Genomic DNA, 25,418 nt, shown 5'->3' on the forward strand with positions numbered 1-25,418 from the left:
TGAAGGAGCCCTGTGTAATACCTCACACATTTTTTCCTCACGGAAAAAGTTAAAAAAATTCCCAAAATTAATCCCCTTCATAGGGGTCTCCCATTTTACCATCGATCGTGAGTAAATTTTTTGTCACGGTTGATACCGTTCCAAATTTTCTTCTCAGAAAGCAGTCGACAGCTGTCCAGCCTTCAAAATGACAACGGTGTTTAAAAATGCCCAAATTGCCCTTGCACCATGTCCATCACCAACCCTCATGTTGAGTGTGTCCTGTATTTGGGCAAAAGACATAGAGTTGCCACATGCCCACAATGTGCCGAGATGACGGCCAAAAGCAGACGGGCCCGTCTGGAGAAGATGGAAAGCTTTTTTCATATTCAGCTACTTCCATTGACGTCAACATCGACACAGTCGTCACCGGCAGGAGCGACTAAAAAGTTAGTAATTAAGACCAAGCGGCATCCTGATGGCAGCGGTCACCAACCCTCCCTGACTTCATCTCGGTCATCGATTAAATCGACCTCTGGGCTCAAAAAGAAAAGCACTGAACATCGTGAAAAGCATTGGCACAGACACTGTCAGACTTCTACCCCCGATGTCGGTTCGATTCTCGGAGCGGCTTCAATACCTACCGAGCCTCCACCGAAGAGGATTCAAGTAGAAGAGCCATCGCTGCCCTCGGTGCCTCTTACTCCAAGGCGATCCCCACTGATATCTGTGCTGAATTCTGAACTACCACAGGGACCTGTGGAAGAGCCAGTTCTGCCTTCTCTGCCACCCCCTATAGCTGCTCTGACCTCACCAGCTATAAGGGAGGAACTGGACAGATTCATCCGCCAGGCATTAAGAGAATCTCTGCGAGACCTTCATCCATCGGTGCCGATGCCAGCACCAATGCCGATACCGGATCTATTGGTGTTCACACCGCTACTCGCTAGACTCGATGCCCTGCCAATGGCACCGCTACCATCAGAACCGAAGACACACTGATCCTCGGGAGGATGATGCCTCAGATAATTCACTGATGCCTGAGACAATACTGGGACCATCGGGTATTTCTCAACTGAGGCGCCCGATTACTCAGGTGCCATCGATACCGCATCAACCTCCATCGATGCCACCAACAAAGCCATCGATACCTTCCCATTCTTCGATGCTGTTTTTCATCCCTCACTCCACTCCTCCATGGCGTATTTTATCAGACACATGGGAGGATGTGGACACGGATACATCCTCAGAAGATTTATTATCAGATCCATGTCCACCAGAAGAAAGAAGGAAGTCACCACCCGAGGACCTCTCCTTCTCCAGTTTCGTGAAAGACATGTCAGATACAATTCCTTTCCAGTTGGTAATTGATACAATTCCTTTCCAGTTGGTAATTGAGACAAAAAACTCTGGAGGTTCTACAATTTGTAGATCCTCCTAAAGAAGTACTTGCCATACCAGTGCATGAAGTCTTCGTTGATCTCCAGCATAGGCTGTGGGAGCATTCTTGTTCAATTTCACCAGTGAACAGGATGCTGGGCTTGATGGACCCTCGGTCTGACCCAGTATGGCATTTTCTTATGTTCTTATATGTGAGTATTATCATCCTGCTTGTCCTGGGATAAAGCAAATTTGCTTACCTGTAATAGGTGTTATCCCATGACAGCAGGATGTAGTCCTCACGAAACCCACCCACCACCCTGCGGATTTGGGTCCGACAAGTTTTATTATTTTATTTTTTGCTAACGCTAATTGCTACAAACAAGACTGAAGGGAGACCCCTGTGGCTCGAGGGATCATGACATGCTGGGCGTGCTCAGTGGGCTCAGTGGGCTCAGTGTGCCAGTCAAAAGTTTCTAGAAACTTTGACAAAGTTTTCCATCATAGGGCTCCGTCCAGTGATGTCACCCATATGTGAGGACTACATCTTGCTGTCCTGGGATAACACCTATTTGCAGGTAAGCAATTCAGGGCCATTCTTAGCTTCCCAGTCCTCTTTTTTTACATGCATCTAGGCTTTTAGCCCTGGGCATCAGGTTTCAACCAGTGGAGAGGAGGATCACAGCCTTTTTCACTCATGATGCTTGGGTGCATATTCTCAAACAGCCTATCGTTGTCCACATAATACTAATAGCAGAAATACACCCACAAGTTAACAGTGAGATTAAATAATTAAGTTTTTGTGAGAAGATGGTTCACCATTATGTTACAGAAGAAAGTTGTTTTGTTTTTTTTTAAGGGATTTTTCATCTCCTAGCCTTTGCCAATTGAGAAGTTCCTTATCTTCTATGGAGAAGGGTTTATGGACACTGCTTCAGAGATAGTGAAGTGAAGAGTAGAAAAGAGAAGGAATTGGGTACTGGGTATTATAATTCCTTTGATAATGATGTTGTTTCCCATTCTTGCATGGATTGTTTTCTTTAAATCAAATCAAATCTATTATTGCTGAACAACATCTAAGTCTGCTGTGTGAGTTTCTCCACATGGAGAAACTCACACATTATCAAAGGAATTATAATACCCAGTACCCAATTCCTTCTCTTTTCTACTCTTCACTTCACTATCTCTGAAGCAGTGTCCATAAACCCTTCTCCATAGAAGATAAGGAACTTCTCAATTGGCAAAGGCTAGGAGATGAAAAATCCCTTAAAAAAAAACAAAACAACTTTCTTCTGTAACATAATGGTGAACCATCTTCTCACAAAAACTTAATTATTTAATCTCACTGTTAACTGGTTGTAGGCCAAACATCTGCAATCCAGTCCATTAGAGCGGGAGCTGGAGGTTACCCTACCGTTGGGAGCTGGTCAAAATTCTCCAAAAAATCACCCAGCTCTCTCAGTGAGAAAATGTACTACTGTGATCTTAGGTCCATGAGAACTCCTTAATACACTCTCCTTGTGGGTCTCAAAACTATATATATATATATATATATTAGTAGGTGTTAATTTCTGCCGGCGCTGGGGAAGTGCACAGAAAAGCAGTAAAATCTGCTTTTCTGTGCATCCTCCGACTTAATATCATGGCGATATTAAGTTGGAGGCCCCAAAAGTTTAAAAAAAAAAAAAAAAAAAAAAAAAAGGTTATGGTGTTTGGGTCTTCCATCAAGGTTAAGAGTTGCTGCTGTGGCCCTTTACTGTCTGTGGATCCAGATGAAAAAGATATTTCAGGGATAGGTCCTCTAACAGGGTTACATACCCCTCTTGCAACATGAGAGTTCATAGGTTCCCTCACAACCGGTAACTACGGTGAAGAAGTCCAAGTTTTAACCTTTCTTTTCCTTCCCATATAGATAAGATAGCAATATATAAAAAGGAAAAAATTTTGAAAACCTGACGCTCAATTTTGCCGGTGTCCGGTTTCCGAACCCGTGGCTGTCAGCGGGTTTGAGAACACATGACGGCAAAATTGAGCGTCAGCTGTCAAACTCGCTGACAGCCGCTGCTTCCGTCAAAAAAGAGGTGCTGGGACGTGCTAATGTCCCTAGTGCCTCTTTTTACCGCGGGCCTTAATTTAAATATATTAAGTTACTGAATTGAGCGCACAGGAGAGTGGCCTGTGCGCGCGCTGGGAGAGCGGGCGCTCGTCCGCTGTCCCGCATTGTTTACTGTATCAGCCCGACATAAAGAGAAATAACAATTAACACATATTTGAGCTCAAAAATTAGACCAAAAAGTGTTTGGATAGATTCAAAATAAAACAAAAGTCAATTAAAATAGATCTATTTAAAAATGAAAAAAATCTAATTGGGACAAAATGTAATCTTCAAGCATTACAGCTCACTTGGCAGAAAAGGCTTTATGTTTGCAACCTGGAAAAATATAAAATCTGACATACAACAAAATTAAGGTAATGGTTAAAGTGAAATTACAGCTTCATTGAAACTAAACATTCTGATATGCCTTAATTCCGCAAATAGCAGTTATGAAGCTACTTTCTTGTCTTTATTGTTATGCCACTAGGAGGCACTACCACAAGTTGTGGTGTGAGAGCTGCTGTCCATCTGCATATTTAAAATCCCTTTTGTTCCATTTCCTAAGGTGATAATATGAAAAAAAACATTTTCTTTAGCCCTGATTATATGTAGATAACATTTTTCTGGTATCTGTTTAATTAAATAACTCATATTCTTAGTCTAATGTCTTCTCTTACACATTGCCATATCAGAACTCACTTCAACCACTCTAAGAGGAGATCTCCTTCAGTTCATTTTTTAAATCCTTAAACCTTGAATGAGTCTATTAAGATGTCTGAGGAATGGTTTATATTAGTGTTTTGTAATTCAAAATTTGAAAACCCCTGTTCTATCATACTGAAAGTGCCTGAGAAATAAGCAATGGGGGTTATATTATCATGCTGAGCAGCAGTCACTGCCCATCCGTCAGAACTATAATATACCCAGAGATCAATCTCACAACTTAAATTAACAAGAGCCAAACTAGGTGCATTCAGTACTGACTCTACCAGATCCTGTATAATTTCTGAGTCTTTTATAGTTATCCTTTCTGTGCTAATGTTTATAAAAGTAACTCTGTAGTGTGCATGGAAACAGATGGTGTAAATGCTGTAATTAACAGATAGTCTACATACTGAATCAAAGATACACCAGCTAGGAGTAGGGTGTGAACTGTCTTGAAGGTTTTGGGACAAGATTTTAGAAAAGATAGAAGGGCTTTCTACAAAACCGTGTGGGATTGATAACTTTGTTTGTTATACTAAAAAACTGTTAATTCCCTACTTTGCACAGCCAAAGGCACACAGTATTATGTATTAGCCAAATCTAAGATTGTATACTACTTACCCAGTGGTTCCATTTGGAGAATAATAGCTGGATTTGTAACATTAGGGTATTCTGCTAGTACCAGTTCATTTAGTGCACGTAAGTCTTGCACTAATCGCCACTTCCCTGAAGGTTTCAAGACTGGGAACAAGGGAGTGTTGTAAGGTGAACCACTAGATTCTATTATACCATGTTTAAGAAGTGATGCAATTTCTGGTTTAATACCTTCCTGTGCTTCTCTGGCTAAGGGATATTGTTGCATAGGACCAGTTGATCCTGGCTTTAATTGAATTTCCACTGAATCTATACTCTGCACCTTGCCAAAAGGGTCCTGTTCAGTTGCCCATACTGAAACAGGCACTTGTGGAAACTGTTCCTGTTTGTGTGTTAAATTACTAAACTGTCTGGCTGAATGCACTACTTTGGAGATTGGTGCAAAAGAAAGCTCTATTTTCAGGGCTTGTAACAAATCCCTGCCTAACAGTTACTGGACAATATGGGGCATACAAAAACTGACTTATCACTTGTTTTCCTTGTAACTGTATACTAGTTTTAGCTGCTCTCTGTACCAGCTTATTCTGTCCTTCAAATCCTATAGTTTGTATGGTTTCATCTGACAATTGAACTCCTTTTGGAAGTGTAGTTAGCACTGAAGTAGTTGCCCCAGAGTCTAATAAAAAAGTGCAAGATTACTTATTGATATATATTCTGTCAACATGGGTTCTTCTGCTCCTGCCCTAATTTGCACCACTCCCTGAAGTCATTGTGTATAACCATTCCCTGCTCTATATCTCTGAATCTCATTTGCAGCATCCCAATGGGGAAATCCTCCTTGTCTGTCTCTACCACTAGATCTATTATATGAGGGCTTTCGTTCAGGATTTGCTCTACATTCATTTGCAAAATGTCCAAATTTCCTACAATACCAGCATTCTATACCTGTTCTCCTGTCAGGATCAAAACCAGCTCTTTGTGAACGGCTATCAAACACCTCTGCCATTCTCCTTCTACCTCTTACCATCTCCCTTCCACGGGCAATTATTCCCTCCAGGTATAATTACTGTACCTATTAATTGATTCTGGGGATACCAAGCATCACCTCCACTGGTTCCCAATGCAACATCATCTGAAACCCTAGTAACCCCGGTTGTCCCAGATAGTTAACAGCTCTTCTGTCTAGAAAAACTTTACATTTCTTTCCCTCTTTTTATTTATTCAACTCCTCCATCTGCCTAGAATATAATTTAGTTTGGAGTTTAGTTAAATCCTTAGCTCTTTTACTCTCTTCTCTAACAAACAAATCAGTATAAATGACAACCACAGCCTACGTTATCTAACCTTTGTGGTTTTCTTAATGCTTGGTCAAACAGAGATAACATACCAGGCTGATTCATCTATTAAATCTAATCATATGGGAAGACATAGACAGTGAAATCCTATTCTATTCTATTCATGATTTTGTAATCCATTAAACAAAAAAAAACCACAAGCAGAAGATTAGAAAAGTAATCAGAAAAGTAAAAAAGGAAGCTTCTCTCATCTCTATCAGATCTATGTTTAAACAATTAGAAAGAGCAAGGCACTCAGAAATTAACTGCATGTGTCAAATCATTCTGCCATACAGGTTCCTTCCCTAAATAAACAGTATCTATAGTATTGCATTACACACAGATATCTACCAGGCATGCCAGTCTGATTCAGGACCCATACATAATATTATATGCATAGAAAAGGGACAAGAGAGCCACAAAGCCATTTACCTTCAATATATATCTCACATGCAAATATTTATTTACCCATCGTTTAAAGAGACCATACCTTATTAGTTTCTGTCCAAATTCACTGTTACGCTACTCAATTAACTCAGAGGAACTAGGCAAAATATTATGCCCACATTTTATTATATAGATAATTTTTAACAAACGTATTACATCACCATTACTATGCGACCACATTACCTGCTTATATCTAAAATCAATGACATGCATACATTACCCTACATTCACGCCACTCATACCATCCATACCACATATCTCCTAAAATCTAATCACATACTTATTGCCATAATAACAGCCTTGATGAAATCTCAACACATTTCTAATCCCTATGCTAAGCACAATGATATAATAAATCACATAACCATCATAGCATATAATGACAACTTACAGTTAATTCAATTACTCCATAATATATAATATAGATAAATTCAAATGCATATATAATTATACAGTTAAACCAGTTGCTCCAACGAGAGCCTCGTTTCTCCCTCACAAGAGGGCTTCTTCAGGGAATTACCAATCATGGATTAATCTCTCATAATGCGGTATAATGGTTCATATCAATCATGGATCAGCAATAGGTTGTCATTAATGTGCGATTATCTTCTCATGTGGAAAAGATATCTCTTCATATCAATCTGGGATCAGCAATGGATTTTCATCAATATACTTTTGTGCTGTATGTGGTCTGTTCCATAGTACTGATATCTATAAATGACAATAAATATCATACCAATCATCATACACACAATTATCTCATTTACCTATACCATATAATACTATCATTATAAACCACCACCATTAATACAGGCAATACCAGCTAGTATCTTCTTAATCATGTGAAACTCATAACCATGACATCTTGCCTTTGGGGAAATACAATATCATAACTGGAACATCTTATCTTTGATGTAAACAATTTTATTCATGCTGTGGCTTAAGTCAAAACCCATCCATAGCTACTGAAGAAGCCTGTATGGACCCGTATCTATAACAGATGAATAATTTGACATTAACCACTGTCAGTCTGCCTCTAATACAACGCTCTTAATATCACCACTGCCTAAACCAAAACATTATCTTCCTGATATTACCCTATGTTCACTCAACATCTGTAAAAATACCTGCGAGATTTCCTAACTCTCCGAACAGACTGACCATCTCCTGCAGAGTCCTAAACAATCTAATGCTCACACTAACAAACCTTATAACATTTTTCATACTAACCGAGTAAATTCTACCTAACATCCATACCTAAAATCCCAATCAAAATTCTACCTAACATCCATACCTAAAATCCCAATCAATCTTTTCCCCTTGTTTTCCTAACATCCATACCTAACATCCATACCTAACATGCATACCTAAATCAATCAATCTTTTCCCAATCAATACCAATCAATCAATACCATACCTAACATCCATACCTAAAATCCCAATCAATCTTTTCCCCTTGTTTTCCGTTCTTATCATTTAAGGCACATCTAATCAAATTCACTATAAGAATTGTCACTAATGGTCTCTAAAGGTTCAAATGTTTAATTTGTTACTAGTACTCTATGTAATGCTCGTAAGAACTATTATATTGTTCCTTGTTCTTTGTTCCATTTAAAGCTACTTGGCAAGTTGAATGTAATGCTCGTAAGCACTATTATATTGTTCCATGTTCTTAGTTCCATGTAATGCTACTTGGCAAGTTGAATTGTTTTACTGTAAACCGGTTTGATTTGCATCCAATGCAAGAAGATCGGTATATAAAAAAACCAAAAATAAATAAATAAATAAATCCATCATTAATAATATTCCCAACCTATTGCTGATCCATGATTGATATGAACCATTATACCGCATTATGAGAGATTAATCCATTATTGGTAATTCCCTGAAGAAGCCCTCTTGTGAGGGAGAAACGAGGCTCTCGTTGGAGCAACTGGGTTAACTGTATAATTATATATGCATTTGAATTTATCTACATTATATATTATGGAGTAATTGAATTAACTGTAAGTTGTCATTATATGCTATGATGTTTTGTGATTTATTATATCATTGTGCTTAGCATAGGGATTAGAAATGTGTTGAGATTTCATCAAGGCTGTTATTTTGGCAATAAGTATGTGATTAGAATTTAGGAGATATGTGGTATGGCTGGTATGAGTGGCGAGAATGTAGGGTAATGTGTTTCGTTGATTTTAGATATAAGCAGGTAATGTGGTCGCATAGTAATGGTGATGTAATACGTTTGTTAAAAATTATCTATACAATAAAATGTGGGCATAATATTTTGCCTAGTTCCTCTGAGTTAATTGAGTAGCATATGTGTATATCAGAGGTAGTGCACGTTTATTTTTTGACAAATTCACTGTTAGCCATCCAGAGAAAGCTGAATGGACCAACCTTTCTGAAAGAATCTACTAAATTAAATTCACTTTCTATAACATTTCTCCATAACTTTAATTCCTCCTCAGTCTGTTATACCTTTCAAACAAAAGCAAATCATGTAAACCAGTTCTCCCCACTGTGTTCAACTGCGCATACGAATCACCTGGAGCTTTACATACCTCCCACCTTCTCTTTACCTGCCAACACAGTTAACTCTCCAGCTCCCAGTGCCCTTTCAAGTTCTAAAACTTCCATGACAATTGTAATTAGACCCCTTTCACTGCAGTACATTAAACCATGGCAGAAATCAGGCATAAATAGAAAACCAGATTTCAAACTACACTTTTCCAAAAACTTTTTATGTTCCTCTAATAATCCCACATCCCTGCAAGCATGGCAAGGACTTAAAACCAAGGACTAACTGTTGCTGTTTTTAAACATCTTTTTATTGTTTTTCCAGTATAAATGTATTAACAAATATACAGACAAATAAACCAAAATCACTCTTAATAAGTTTTTTCATTAAGTATACCAAACAATCTACAAATTGGCATCCCCAAAGTAGATCAAAATAAATAGTGCACTTATATTTACAATTGGCCAAAGAAAATCTTTTACTTGCTAACTAGAAAATTATACTTACAAGTTGATTATTAAATACTTACAAACAGATCTGTCATCCCCTACTGCAGTGGAGGGAATTCTCTTCTGTCTTCCAGGTATAACTTTTTCAATAAACAATCATCCAGAAATCTTCTGTTCCTGGGAATTACTATGCAATAAGCAAAACATCCTTCGGATGAGAGCCAATTAATGTCTGAGTACCAGTGTTCGATCTGAGTCTGTCCAGCAGATTCAGATGCAAGACTCCACAATAGGTAGCCGCAGCTATCAAGCCCCTGTTTGGGCGCCAAAATGTTAAGCACCATGCCATTCTTTATGATGCTTATATATTCAGGGATACAAGAACACTTAGATATTTTAGAAAGTATAATTTTTTTATTGAACAATATAAGTATTCTTGGGAGATGCTGATGCCATGTCTTTAACAAACTGACTACCAGCATCTCATCGTGTATATGAATTGATCCTTCATTTATACAATATAGTACTAGGCTAGAAAATTCTAGAAGTGCGTGACTACCCAGAGAATAATTTACATTGGTTGTCATGTCACCAGCATGATAAGATCCCTAAGCTAACCCTGAGTATTTCTCCAATATGGGGCCCATTTACCATCACTCTTTAGATAGTCCTTTGTTCTGTTAGAATCTTGCTGGTCAGGACAATTAACATATCTGAGGTTGTATTTACAGATGCTCCTGAGAATAGTGCCTCAATAGTGACTGTATAGCCTGAAGTTCCTTCCATTGCCTTCTCTTTGTGACCCTATAATTAGGCATCACAGTATAGCGCCAGCTTCAACTGCTGTCCAGGTATCTTTAGAATTCCTCTAGGTCAGGCTCAATAAGTCACCTGAAGTTCATAAAGCCAAGTCAGGCTAAGATAGCAGAGGATTCTGGGTCAGTTGCCTTTCTCCATGTTGGTTCTCCAGCTCAGGCAAATATATCAAGTGGTTCACAGTAAAATATACATAAGATTAAAACTAACAATAATGCTCTGAGGAGGGGCGGAACCAAGATGGCCGCACGCATTCAGACCTAAGCGGGAGCTCTCCGGCGTTTTTGAATTCTTATTTCCTAAAAAAATGCCTGCTAAGAGGAAGGGAAAAGTTCGGACTTACCCGTCCGAACTAACCCCATCCACTTCTATCCAGACAGATTACCGGCTTTTTGTGTCCAGCAGCGTTGCACCAGAGAACTGAGGAGCCCGATGAACGTGAAGGCGAGGAGGGGCCGTTCACGTCGGCGGGGGAGGTGTCTCTAAGCCCGGAACAGAGGGTATTGCCTGTGCAGGGGCTAACGGAGGAGATGAGGAATGGAGATACGGCAAGTATCGCAGCCAACTCGAACCCAGAAGCTACTTCAGAAAGTCATCAAGGTGAATTACCGGGGATTTACACCTCAAGCCCGGTGGAAAATCGGAGAGAGAGAATGGAAGGAGCAACAGATTCCAGAGTCGATCTGGGAGAAAGTGTTCCTGTGGAGATCACCACGAGGAAGGAGCTGATTGCCATTCCAGCGCGACCTGCCAGGTAACTTTAGACTCCCTCTGGGATTTTATGGACGGGATGGCCTCCGCTATAAACTCTCTAGATGGAAAAATGGATACCTCAAATGTTCAGAGCGCTCAAAAAACTGCTGCTTTACAATCTCAAGTGGATGGGTTGAAAGAGAAAGTAATTACTTTGGAAAAGGAAGGGAAACAGTTTTCACAATATAAAATAGCTGCAATTAAAGATAGCCAAATATTATCTCGGCGAATGGAATTTATTGAAAACAAATCCAGACATTTGAATTTGCGTTTTATCAATTTTCCCAAGGTAGTGGGGGAAATACCCTACACTACCCTTAAGAAGTTTTTTCTGGAAAAGTTGGATATTGATGAGGCGAATTTACCATCTATAAATACTTGTTTTTTCCTTCCTACTTCAACACGTCCAGGGAATGCCCCTAACGCTTCCTTTGGTGGAAACTTGACAGGCTTTCTGGAAGACTCGACACTGGACGTAATAAGTAGAGGAACACTTCTAGTATCTTTTATATCTGTTAAAGATATAAGTTTCGTTATGAAAAAATATTTTGGGAAATATCCTGTGGTTTTTCATGAAGCAGCAGTCAAGGTTTTTCCTGACTTAGCTCCAGCTACCCAACTAGACTTCGGGGTTTTTTAAACCTCAGACAAGAAGCTAGAGGTCTGGGCTATAGTGTGAAGATATTATTTCCTTGTAAATGTTTTCTTACGAAAGGGAATGAGCGCTATGTATTTTTCGTAGTAGATCAGTTAAAAGAGTTCATAGAAGCGAGGAAATTGAACATACTTATACAGTAAAAATGATGCTACTGTTACGTGCACCAATAATGCATAATATTACTTTATAGGAACCTCTTTAAAAGATTACATGTATTCCTCCCCCCCCCCCCTTGATAAATGTTTATTATCTGCTGGGAGTGGATCTTAACAAGGAAAAATGGTTAAGATAACTGATTACAATTTTTTTTTTCTTTTCACCATTTTTGTAAAGCTTAATTATGCCTGGATGGAGACTAGATTGTTGTTTTCCTTTAAAATGGAGATAAGGAAAAATATATATATATTGTTGTTCTGATTAAGTACACACTGTATTTCTGTATAAGCAAATATGATTTTTGTTTATGTTAAAAAATGAATAAATAAAGAATTTAAAAAAAAAGAGCTAACAATAATACCCAATTATTGAAAAATAACATCAAGTATATTGTATGACACTTCATTAAAAGATTTGACTGCCTTAGGATTCACTTGCCATACAGAAACAATGAAATATATTATCCCTGCCCATTAACAATCTGCTGAAGTAAGGATTTCATTTTATTCTGTACTTGGTTCCATAGTGATGTGCCATCCATGCCTGCTGGTTTTGAATCACCACCGCCAATTGAGTTTAATTATGCTTCCATTTTATTTCATATGTATCACAAAAAACTGCTTCACCTTCGTGTAACACCTAATCACACCACTCACAAAACACTAGGTTTGTATTGGAAGAATCTACCATATTCAGGTAGAACAGACCATTCAACCAGACCTCATACACAATATTCAGTGCTTCAATGCACGAAACTGATACCACATATTTTGAATAAACTTATGTGTGGAGTGGTTCTAATCATTGGTCATTGGTTGTTAGGTTCAATTTCTTATTTTTCATTTTTTACTTTTTTTTCTTTGATTTTTGCATTTGTGGAAAGTACTTATCTTAAAAGACGTTTTTGTTTATACGAAGTACTTATCTTAAACAATGTTTGCAGCTGATGTCTTTAAACTTAGGACCGGAACACCGGAGAAAAAGAAACAACTACGCCCGACGCGGCTCACGTTTCTTGTCTTGCTTCTTCAGGGGCTCTTAATAAGTTGTATCAGTTATAACGACTCATGTTTCCCGACTTCCACAGTCTGCAAAACAGCTGTTCCTCCATTTTATTTCAGCCAACCATAACAAGCAAATTCCAGCAATTCCTTTAGTGTTCAAGGACTATGGTTATCTCATACCCCAATGATAGATATATCCTATGCATGGGGGCATTGCAATATGTGCAGGGGTGTAGTAAATGTGTGACAATGACCCAGAAAGGATACTACTCCCAAATGGACCTCATAGAAAAGCATTTTTGGCACAAGAAGGACCTATCCATTGATTCCGAAGGATCTCTGAGCTGCATCTTGGAGGGAGCATTTGCATCGGGAGGATTGTCAGTTCCCTTGGCGCTACTGGCCAATAGGGAATCTGGAAACAGACATTTGTCTGACACTTCACAATGGAAGGCAGCATCGGGTTCTGCCTCTTTGACACCGGCATCAAGAAGATCCTATGCTGGGCATCGAGGGAAACCGAAGAAGCATTAGCATCAATCTCATTGGTGCTCAACCCTGGGAGCAGGGATGTTCTGACACATGCCAAGAACTCCCTTAAACGATCTCATGGTGAAGAGAGCTCATATTCTAAACAGGCTAGGGACTTGTGACAGCTTCCACAAGCCCAGTTGTCCATCGCTGATCTGTGGATCAGGACTCCAAATGGGGTCACAAATGCCTCAAATGATAGTGCTCTACAGGTACTAGAAGCAATAGCATAAGTAGTGGAAGACATGGTGGGGCCTGTGATCCAGCATGCACTTAAAGGCACATCAGTTTCTGTGATAGCAGTGAAGAGGGATTGGAGCCACTGCAGGGCCTGTGAACTTGTACTGGCTCATTAGGCCCCCTGTTGACTTCCATTACTAATGCACCACCGCTTGCAGATCACCATTGGGCTCAGGACCAGCCATGAGGGAAAGGTTGTATGTGTATGGGCCTGTGGAGATTGCTCCTCTCTCCTTCCCAATCATTGAACCTACCCAAGAAAAAAATATTGCCCCTGTTATCAGCCTGCTCCCTCTTCTCACCTGTTGTCATCCACCTTTGGCCTGATGCCCTAAGGAAAATGTTGCTGCTGGCCCTGAACCAAGACTATGTTTAGAGATGGGGCTGTAAGGATGAGATTGGATGCAGGTGAGGTTTGAGGGTTGGATCAGCTGAACAGGTATTGGCTATGGACGATGTGAGGATGAATGAAAATTACTGGAGGGTGTAAGAAGGTATCAGTTGGGGGCTGTAAGAAAAGGGATAGAAATGAGGTGAGGCTGGGAGGTGATAGGGAATGGAAGATGAGTGGGGAGGAAATGGAAATGGGGTAAGAGGGAAGGGATGAAAAAAGATCAGTTAGGGTTATAAGAATGGCTTGGGGTAAGAGGATCAGCTGGAGGCTGAAGGGGTGAGAGAGGTAATGAGCGGAATCAGCTGGAGGGGGAAGAGTTTGAAAGAGCAGATCCTCTAGAGGGGCAGATGACTGGAGAATGTCCTCTGCGGGGGGTGGTGGTTGATAGAGATGATTAATTGGACTGCAGTGAGAATGAGAATGAAGTGATTGAAAAGGAATCATATCTGTAATGATTTGTTTTGGTCATTCTGTGGGGTCATGTGTATTTCAAGTGCTAACATGGGGATCACATTTTGCTAAAAGTTTGGGAAGCCCTGTCCCAGAGCTGGCACTTATGTTACTGTTAATCCTGGAGCTTCAGATTCAGAGCTGCAGGCTACTGCTTATTTTGAGTGATCTATGCAAGCATATATTCTAAGATTGTTAGATGCTGTTAAATTTAATTGTCTGAGGGAAAGGGAGTGAGGAGCTTAGGGGGATCATGCCATTGTTTTGCAAGGCAAGCCTATAGCACCCTTCCATCCCCCGCTTCCCTCTCCTCATCTTCCCACCCCCAACATATCTTAGTAAAATTTTTGTTTCTGCCTCTGCTTGTAGCACTGTAAAGTTACTTTCCATGTGTTTATTTTTTGAGGGCATTCTTTTTACATAGATTATAGATAGATATTGCTTTCATGAAAGTAATATCTTCTCTGGGACAGGCACAATTCCATGTATATTTCTCTGTACACATTAATTTGTTTTCTCATGTTGCTCTTTATTTATCAATACCATAGTATTCTTACCATGCTAAGAGTTTACTTTGTATTCCTTGTGGGTTTATTCTGTGATTGCTAAGGTCTGCTCTATTTACTGAGTGTGACCTGTTTCTTTCCTCCACATATTGATATATCTTTGTCTTGAGTTCGCAGTCTGCAGTTCTTATTTTACTAGCTACTTATTACTGCTTGCTGTTTGTCAGAACTAGCAGTGATGCCACTTCCTGCTTTCTGCTCTCTTGCTTTCTCTCCTTACTGTGCTGACAACTGCAGCTTCAGTCAATCTCTTGAGCAGGACACCTGAGCAAAGGCCTCTAGTGTGCACGTGTAAGAGTGGTTATATTAATTTCGCCCTTTCTGATGCAGCTGCTGATTGTTCTCAGCTTTTACTTTAAATCCTTAAGGGAGTACCTATCTCTTCAACTTTGAATATAATTTAGCCACTGGAAGATTCAGCTATATATTTTTTCATTTCTCTGGGATTGCTTTAAACTTTGTATTGAAGGAGATTTAAAACTATGTGGCTATCCATGTGGGTAGTGGTCTCAATCATCTTTAGCATTACATTATTTCGTTTGCTTTGGCCAGCATTTATCCTAATATTGTTTCATCTTCATTTGGAAGGGCATGTTAGCTTGTTTAATTTTATTGAAATTCCTTTGCAGGATCGCATTGTATCAATGACCCTGGATAAAGAATATGATGTTGCTGTAGAAGCTATCCGATTGGTCACTTTAATACTTCAGTGAGTATTCTTTCTTTCCACCCACCATAAGTCAGTAAAGTAATACCATTTAGGGCTTGGGGATCATTTAAATGTAAAAATTAGTTTTCTGGAGGAAAAATATGAATATGTATTACTAAGATCTTGTTTACATGACTCAAATGAAGTATAACGCTAGTATGATCTGATGCATCAATGTTGGCTTTGTCTTCTTAATATAAAATTGCAAATAAGTGATTGGTAACAGTGTAGAAGAAACTAATTAGTACAGTAGTTCCCAAACACCCCAAGTGTAGTCACAAAATCCTTATATGGAGTCACAAGCACCATTGACAAGGCAAAAAAACAGCACACAGACAGCTAGCATCATATGGCCAACTAAGGCCACCTTTACTAACAGCTACATGTGCCTGCTTGCTGAGGAGAGCATAGAGCAGGAAGTTAGTTGCTCTCTATTACTGTCTCCCCTTGTGTGAGCAGGGATCAAGTGCCTTATTGTCATTGCTCACCATTGCTGATTTCCCCTCTCCAATCTCCTCTGATCACTACTACCCACCACCACAACCACCATCCCAGTAAGAAATGTTTTGGACTTTCTCCCACTGCCTTCAGGGTGATCACTGCCCCCAACAGCCTAGAAAGAAATGTTTTGGGTCTGCTTCACCTCATCTTCACAGCAATCACCATCATCCGCAAGGACCATAAATTCTATAGGCCTACACTCCTACCAGCAAGAACTGTCATCAGCCATGATCACTGCTGCTACCGACTGGGCCTACTTCCTTCTGCCCTGCCAAAGTCATTGCAACTGGCACTAATAATGGTTGCAGAGGAGATGAAAGGGATAGATTGCCTAAGACACTCCTATTCTCTTCCTCTTTCCATCTATGCTTTTTAGCCTCATTAAGATTTTTAATAAGGGCGAAGGGAGAGTTAAAAGGGGAAGGAAATCAGGGGCCAGTTGTGGTGGGGAAGACAACAGAAGAGTGAACCTGAGGAATGACAGAAAAGGAATGAACTTGGTGGGCATGAGGTAGAGAGAGGGTGACAGAATGAGTTTGAAGGTATGTGAGAGAGAGGCTGAGCTTAGAGGGTGGGTAAGCCTGGGGGATGGTAAGAGAGAATGAGACAAGTGTGTTTGGATGAGTCTGGGGAAAGCAGTTGGTGAATGTAAAGGGATGAGCCTGGGGTTGTTGAGACTTTAGGAAGGGTAAAAGAAAGGGATTAACCAGAGGGGGTAAGAGAGAAGGATGAGCTTTGGGGAGGGTGATAATGAAGGGATAGGTTTAGGGGGATTGGTGAACCTGAAGAAGGGATGAGCCTGGAGGAGGGAAGTGTCTGAAGGAGGGTGACAGAGGACAATGAACCTGAGAGTGGAAAAAAAAGATATGAGCCTGGAGGATCAGCTGGAAAAGAGGGTAAGATCGAGAGAGGGAATCAACTGGAGGTTAAAATTGAAGTGAGAATTTTGGAGTGGGATACTGCACACACAGCCCCTCCCCCCACGACCTGCTGTTTCTATCAGCTTGGGATAATGTAAATTTCCAAAAGCTAAAATGGAGTCATGGATAAAAATTTGGGAAATTCTGATTTAATTCGATGGGCAAGAACTGGCTACTGCCAAAGACAAAAAGAATCTAGGAGTAATGATCTCCAAGGATCTGAAGATTCAGTGAGTTTTCGTAACAGCAAGGAGGAAAGTAAACAGTATACTTGGATGCAAAATGAGATATGACCACTAGTAAAAATGAGGTAATGTCCTTACACAGGACATTAAGAAATGCCAAACTAGAGTAGTGTTCAGTTTTGGAAGCTACACCTTTGTAACACTGAGAGAATGGAAGAAGTTCAGAAGAATGCTAACACACTTGCAGGGTCTGCAAAACAGCTTAAGAAGCTGAAATGTTACCGGATGGTGAGCAAATTTGTCTACACATAAAAGTGGGTCATTTGACCATGTTTGGTACCAAGCAAGCAGATTTTCTAGAACCTTCTGTAAAACCCTAAAAGCCTTTACTGGTCATGTGCAGCATTTCTCATGTTTCCATGGTCCCACAGCTCCCCTCAGTTTTTATTCATTTGCCAGGAACATTGGATGTGGATTTGTTTTTTAGTAGCCCTGCTACATTTTTCTGATATTATTCTGTGGCCTAAATTCCCTTAAATTCTCTCTAGTTAGTTTTTTTGAATACTACTTCTGAGTCTGAAGAAATGTTTAGAGAACATTTAGAACCTGAGGGACTGAGGAGAGTGGAAAACTATACTGCTACAAGACCAAACAGTAATAGAACACCACAACATCAAGAGATAGAAGAGGTATAAATGGGGAGTCTGAGCAGAGAGGAGAGAGTTGGGACCCTGGAGTTGCCCCAGCACTGAGAGACTGACTTACCCGCTAACCCGGAGGTGAGAGACCCCAGAACAACCCGATTCCAGCTGGGAGGTTCGGCGGGGGGAGGAGTCCCAGTGACGTCATCGGCCAGTGTCTGCCGATAAAACCGGAGGGCAGACGCTGAGAGACCGGGAGTCCGAGCAGAGAGGAGAGAGTGGGACCCTGGAGTTGCCCCAGCACTGAGAGACTGACTTACCCGCTAACCCGGAGGTGAGAGACCCCAGAACAACCCGATTCCAGCTGGGATGTTCGGCGGGGGGAGGAGTCCCAGTGACGTCATCGGCCAGTGTCTGCCGATAAAACCGGAGGGCAGACGGCGCACCGCCGCCGCTGGCGCGCTGCCTAAGCCGCGCGCTCCGAAGGGGCACGCGGCTTGGTCCGGCTTAGGCCAGCTGAGGCTGGGAGGCTGGCCCAACCCCTTTGGTCCGTTTTCCCTTTCTAGGTGTAATATATGAAAGTAATGTGAGTACTGTGGTAATTCCGTATGGTTGTTTAAATTGCATTATTACCTTAAAAATAATGCCACATACAAAAAGAAAAGGAAAGGTTAGGCAGGAAGCCTCAACCCCTGTGAAACCTTCCCTAATGCAGACAACCAGTACAGGTTTTCTCACACCAGCAGAAGTAAATTCCCCTGAGTGTCCCGCTGAAGAAGGAGACAAGAAGCAAGGCTCCTTTCTTCTGGGAGAAGTTAGCCTAAGTCCGGGGGCTCCAATAACACCCACTCCACCTCGGTTGGCTGCAACCACCATGGGTCTAGGCTCTGATCCCGGACAAGAAATGTCGGAGCTTTTGAGCCCGATTGAGGGAGAACATGGGTTAAGTATGGCAGCTAAGGAAAAAGAGGTGAGACATAGTGAAGAGGGTTTTCCCTTCTAGAGGAACAGATTCTACCTCTCCCTTAGTGAATCAAAGTAGACAGGAACCCCCTTTGGTAAATATACAGAGTTCTTTATCTTTTACAACTATTGAAAATCCACCTAAAGTAACAATGGATATGATATGGCAGGCAGTAATGGTATTGCAATCTAATATTTCAAATTTGAATACTAGCATAAAAGATATGCAAGCTGTATTATTTAATTTGAATCCTATAGTTACAAGTCATGTGGGATCTTTGGAAAAAATTGAGGAGGATATAAAACAAATAAAGAATGTTCAGTCATCCATTATACAGGGAGAAATGAATTTGTCTAGGAAGGTTGAAAGTATTGAAAACTCCATAAGATATACCAATTTAAGAATTGTTAATTTTCCTAAGTGCAAAATGATATCTCCCAGAGAACAATTGAGGAATTACTTTCAGGAGGTAGTTATAAGCCCCAGAGAGTCTTCCCTCAATATTAAATACTTATTTCATCAGTTGGAAAACTGAGGGAAATATAGATCAAGGAATGGGTGATATATCGTTAAATGTAACAGATTTAATAGAAACCTCCTCAAGTTCGCAGGTGGAAAAAAGAGGTACCTTAATGGTTAAATTTAACCTTTCCTCTGAAAGGGATAAAATTTTGAAATTATTTCTTGTGAAAAGAGCCTCTTTATACCTTGGTCAAAAGGTCTGGATTTATCCAGACCTTGCCAAAGAAACCCAACTAAGAAGAAAAAAATTCCTATCATTGGTAAATCAGGCTAGAACATTTGGCATACAGGCAATTGTAAGATTTCCGTGTAAGTGTTTAACTTGGGTAGGAGGAGAAAGATTCGTATATTATGACCCGGAACATCTTGAGAGGTTCCTTGAAACTAGACGTAATCAAGGGGAGGAAACTGAGTCCTAAAACGCAATTGGAATTAATTAAGTATTCTGCTTTACTCACATTCATTAGGTAAAAATTTATTTGCTTTATTGTTTGTTTAACTAGGACTCCTTTGTTAGTTTTGTAACATGGAAAGGGAATTAAGAAGTTGTTAATTATAAAAAAATTATGGAAGAATTTTACAACTCTGTTTTCCTGATTTTGGTATACATGTAAAAGTGAAATATGTTATTTTGAAACTTGAAAATAAAAAATTAAAAAAAAAAAGAGGTATAAATAAACCACCTTAACCCCAAGAAGTATTCCAAAAAATGTTGACAACAGTACGTGTGTGTGTGTGTGTGTGTATATATATGTATTATAAACAGCACCTCCATTTCCTGTGACCAGAATCTTATCCTTAACTGTTCCCAATAGATAAGTTACTCTGTTCCAAGAATATATTTATTTCACTGCATGCTAATTTGGCCAAGAGCGAGTTCCATTGTAGTAGATCAGATGTAGATACAAACAGATATTCCTCTGTGTTCAGGCAGGTCAGTCCACACAAGTGGGTTATGCACCTCTACCAGCAGATGGAGACTGAGTAAAACCTGATGTCATTGACATATAATCCTGCCCTGACATCAGCCTACCAGTATTCTGTCTGCAGCAGATGATGAACATGCGCTTTCCTTCTGGGGATTGCCTAGGGTAAAAAATTAAAGGAAGAATTTTCAAACACCGCTTGAGCTCCTGAGGTGACACCAGTAGGTCCCTGATAAGGACTGGCATCAGTTTTCATTTATGTGCGATGCCAGAAGTGGAGATGGTCAGGCTGCAACCATGAACCCCCTGAAGTGGACCCATGGAGAGGAGACCTCATACTCTTTAATGGCCTGGGAACTGTACCAGTCTCTGAAATTCCAGGTGTCTGCCATGATATGCCTATTAGTTCCCAGGAAGAACTGCCATTCCTGCTTCCCAGTCAGTGCTAGCATTGGCTGTCTTCTAGGAGAAGTTGGAAAAGAAGATTCACAGGCATTGGACAAGGCTTTGTGAGGCTTTGGTGCTCCGGCATTGGGTACTGATGCAAGCCAAAATAAACATCTCCATCTTCCCGGCCCGGCAGCTTGTACCAACACTGACATCTATCCCAAAGCTGCTCCAATGGTGATCTCCTGCCCATCAAGAGAGGAAGCTTTCCTGGGTGCCAAACTTCCCTGGGATCCAGGACTAAGCAGACAAATGTGCCCCTCCCTGAGGCTTTGTGTACGGATTGAGCACAATCAGCATATTCACTACCACAAGCCTACCAGTTGGTTGGTGTCTGACTATGAACGCTCCTAAGGGTATGGGTATAGATCAGACAATGCTTCTGAAGAGGCGGGATTGATTGGTCTCCCCTCCAACCCCTTTCTTCCTCCAGAGGGAAAATGTTCCCTCCTGAGAACTTCTCCTTTACTAATTTTTTTTCCTTTTCAGAGAATGGTGAAGTACATTTTGTGTACATTAACAGAGGATGAAACCAGAACCAAGATAATGGACATCCTCCAGTTTGTGGGGCCCCCCAAAAAGGTTATGGCAGTTCCAGTTCATGAAATCCGTCAGGTGTTACAATTGAGAATTTAGGAGAACCTCTTCTCTGTTTTCCATGAATAAGAAGGCAGACACAATGTATCTTATCAAGAAGGCCCCCAGAATTGAAAAACTTCAGCTACCTCACCAATCTGTAGAATCCACTTGCAAGAGACACAGAATTAATTCTCCTAGGACAGGCAGGATGGTATTCCTCGCGCATGGGTGACATCATTGGATGGAGCCCGGCACAGAAAACTTATGTCAAAGTTTCTAGAAACTTTGAGTGGGACACTGATCAGTGCCCTGGGGGAGGGAGCCTAAGACCCTGCACACTCTTGGAAGGAAGATTTTTTTTCAGTGAGGTATGCTAAATACCCACATAGCCTCCTATCAGCTCTTTATGGGCTTGTGAGACCTATTGAAGCAAATGCAGGGGGTGGCCAAGCAGCTTCCTCAAAAGCAGCAAGATGCCCTCTATTCACTGGTGCACAAGGGAATGGAGTGTAGAAAACACATGGTCCATTCATAAGAACACAAGAAATGCCATACTGGGTCAGACCAAGGGTCCATCAAGCTCAGTATCCTGTTTCCAACAGTAGCCAATCTAGGTCATAAGCTGGTAAGATCCCAAGCAGTAGGTAGATCCAATGCTACTAACACCATGGGATAAATAGTGGCTTTCCCCAGCCCCAACTGGTTAAATAACAGTTTATGTACTTCGCTTTCAGGAACATGTCCAAACCTTTCTTAAACCCAGCTACGTAAATTGCCTTTGCCACCTGGCAATGAATTTCCAGAATCTAATTGTACATTGCATGAGAGAGAATTTTCTCCAATTTATTCTAAATATGGTACTTAATTAACTTCATGGAATGTCCCCTAGTCTTTGTATTTTTTGAAAGAGTAAATAAAGTATTTATTTTTACCCGTTCTATTCCACGCATGTTTTATAGACCTCAGTCTTATCCCCCCTTAGCCATCCCTTCTCCAAGATGAACCTCTCTAACTTCTTTAGCCTTTCTCCTTGGGGGAACTGTTCCATCCCCTTTATCATTTTGGTCACTCTTCTCTATACTGTCCAATTAAACTTTATCTTTTTTGAGACATGGCAACCAGAATTGCCCACATTATTCTAGGTGCACACTCATTATGGAGCGATACCGAGACATTCTCTGTTTTATTCTCCATTCCTTACCAAATAATTCCTAACTTTGTTTGCTTTTTTGACCACTGCCGCACATAGAGCAGAGGATTTCAAAGTAAAATAGTAATATAGTAAAGACCATTTGGTCTTTCTCTATCTGCCCAGCAAGTTTGTTATAGTAGTAACTGCTGCTCCGTGCAGGTTAGTGTTTCTGTTAAGGGCAGTAACTGCCACTCCACAGTATAAGCAGCCTTCTTGATCATTCAGGCAATGCTAATTGAATGTGCTTTGCTTTTGAACTTGGTCATAGAAGGTAGTCCTTTTCCCCCATTCTCTGAGGACAAGCAGGCTAGTAGTCCTCACATGGTTGACATCAGATGGAGCCGCGACATGGAAAACGTATGTCAACATTTCTAGAACTTTGACTTGCACACTGATCATGCCCTATACCACGCGTCCACACAAGGTCTCTCTCCAGTCTCTTTTTCCACGGAGGTGTAGAATCGTGGTTAGTGAGCTCTAATCTTTGCCTTTATGGCCTTTTTTTGAAAACTTTCTCTTTCGCTTCTTTTGTGGTTTTATCGATGTTTCTACACCAGGTCCCTCTTGGGCCATCCCTGATAATGTTCCTAGTCAAGGTTTTCGTCATTTATCAGTAAGTTTCCTTTCGCAGTTGATTCCCCCACAGCGGCGGTGCTTCGGTGCCTGCCGGTCATAGATGCCCGCTGCCATCGATTTTGATTTTGCATCCCTTTTATTTCATCCTGACATAGCCACATCTTGTTTCCGGTGTTGGCCTTTGTGTCCAAGGACCATGTCCATTACAGACCCCCATGAGTCATGTGTTTTCTTCCTGGGGGCATCTCATGACGTCTGGGGGTGCCATTTATGCACACAAATGACTCCGAAGGAATGTAGTCTTTGGCTTATCAAGTTGGAATAATTCTTCAGGTCGAAGAAGACCAAGCTATCTAAATCGATGGACCGAACCTGATGCCAGTCACCAGTCCACCTTGTGGGTCCAAAGAGGATCTGGACACTCCTCCTTCCTCCCAGTTGGTGTTGACATCATCAACGTTTGAGAAGAAGCTGGAGCAGGGAGTCCACCAGACCATTGACATCGGCAGGACCATCGGTACCACTGGCGGATAGCAGCGCTAGAGACTGACCATTGTCTGTCTCCTCCAGGCAGAGGTCGTCTGGTTCCTCATCATTGGCCTTGGCACCAGTGAAGGACCGGGTCGAGCATCGAGGGATGCCGAAGAAGCATCATCACCAGTCCCCATTGATGCATGGTGCTGGGCACAGGGATACACTGGTGCATGCTGTGATGCACCCAAAGTGACCCTGCGGTGAAGAGGGCCATTGGTGCCGGGGGTCCACGACAGTCTCCACCGGTCCTGATGCCAGTCACCAAATCTACTTTGGGCACAAAGAGGATCTGGATATCCCTCCTTCCTACCAGGTAGTGTTGGCATCATCAACATTTGAGAAGAAACTGGAGCAGGGAGTCCATTTGGCAGTGGAATGGGCAATGCAGGGCATCGGTCCTGTGGCACCAATGGAATCAGAGTCTCTACTGTCTGTCCTGGAACCGCTGCTGGACAAGCTCAGTGTATTCATCGATGCGCTATTGACCCAGCTGGAGTCTGTTCTCGGGATGGCATTGGTACTCTTCGGGACACTGCAGCCTTCTCTTACCAATACAGTGCCCATTGCCAGTTCCTTGGAGGAGGAGGTTCTGCCCAGGCCAGCAGAGATGGGGTCTGCCTTTTCCAGAAAGCTGCCAGATTCGATAAGTGTCAGCTGCCCCACCAGTTGGTGGTGGTCGAATCTGTTCTCAAGAGAACCTAGCTTTCTTGGACTCATTCCTGGGCACCCCCAGGGAAGGATCGCAGAGCGATGGACACTCATGGGAGAAAAGTGTTTCAGGGGGCCATATTCATAGCCCGCCTAGCTTCCTATCAGCTCTGAATGAGCCAGTACCCGGAAATCTGGCAGCAGGTGCAGGAGGTGGTCGAGCAGCTGCCTCAGCAGGACACTCTTATGTTGCTAGTGCATAAGAGCCTGGAGTGTGGAAAACACGGTCCAAGTGACCTACGATGTTTTCGAGATGACATCGAGAGTCTCTGCAGTGGGAATCGACGCCCACAAAATAGCATGGCTGCAGCCTCAGATCTCTGACCGGACATACATGAACAACTTGCTGACGTGTTGTGTACTGGGGAGAATCTCTTTAGAGATTGGGTGAAGGACGTGGTGGCCCAGCTCTGGGACCACCATGAAACCCTCCAATAGCTCTCCACGAGCACTCTGGACCTGTCCCCCCCCCTGTTATAAGTCAGCGAGATCAGGGTAGAGAAAATCTTTTTTTTGCCAGAGGACAAACTATCCTTCATCCCCTCACTTCCGTGAATAGCATCAGGGCTCCCATGGCCGTCCCAGCAGCAGAGAGCCCCAGGGCTCAGCAAGCGCTTCAGTCAACTCCAGGGACAGGGTTTTGCCTGGGTTGTAGAAAGAGTAGGCCAGTCGCCCATACCCAAGACATTGGACCTTCCGATCGGAGGCAGACTGCAGTTCTTCGCGAAGCAGTGGCCCAGTTTAACTTCGGACCAGTGGGTTCCTTCCATTGTGCATCAAGGTACAAAGTGAACCTATTGAGTGTCCTAGCAAATTGCTCTCCGATCCCGTTTTGGGGGGCGGTAACACGTCAGGAGGTACTGCTAACAGATCTCTCTCTTAACAGCCAGAGAGGTGGAGTCTGTCCCACCAGGCAAAGAGGGTGGGGATTTTACTCCAGGT

General features: G+C 41.7%; 1 protein-coding gene across 2 annotated transcripts in view; it reads left to right on the forward strand.

The window, feature by feature from the left end:
- The window catches only part of STAG1 (stromal antigen 1), an 815,655-nt gene that overhangs the window by 298,553 nt on the left and 491,684 nt on the right, over positions 1-25,418 (forward strand). For both annotated transcript variants that reach the window (XM_029617274.1, XM_029617273.1), the window contains one exon: positions 15,702-15,781. In XM_029617274.1, coding sequence (XP_029473134.1) covers positions 15,702-15,781 — 80 coding nt within the window. The remainder of the gene's footprint in view (positions 1-15,701; positions 15,782-25,418) is intronic.

The sequence above is a fragment of the Rhinatrema bivittatum genome, chromosome 9 (assembly GCF_901001135.1).
Source record: "Rhinatrema bivittatum chromosome 9, aRhiBiv1.1, whole genome shotgun sequence".
Classification (NCBI taxonomy): domain Eukaryota; kingdom Metazoa; phylum Chordata; class Amphibia; order Gymnophiona; family Rhinatrematidae; genus Rhinatrema; species Rhinatrema bivittatum.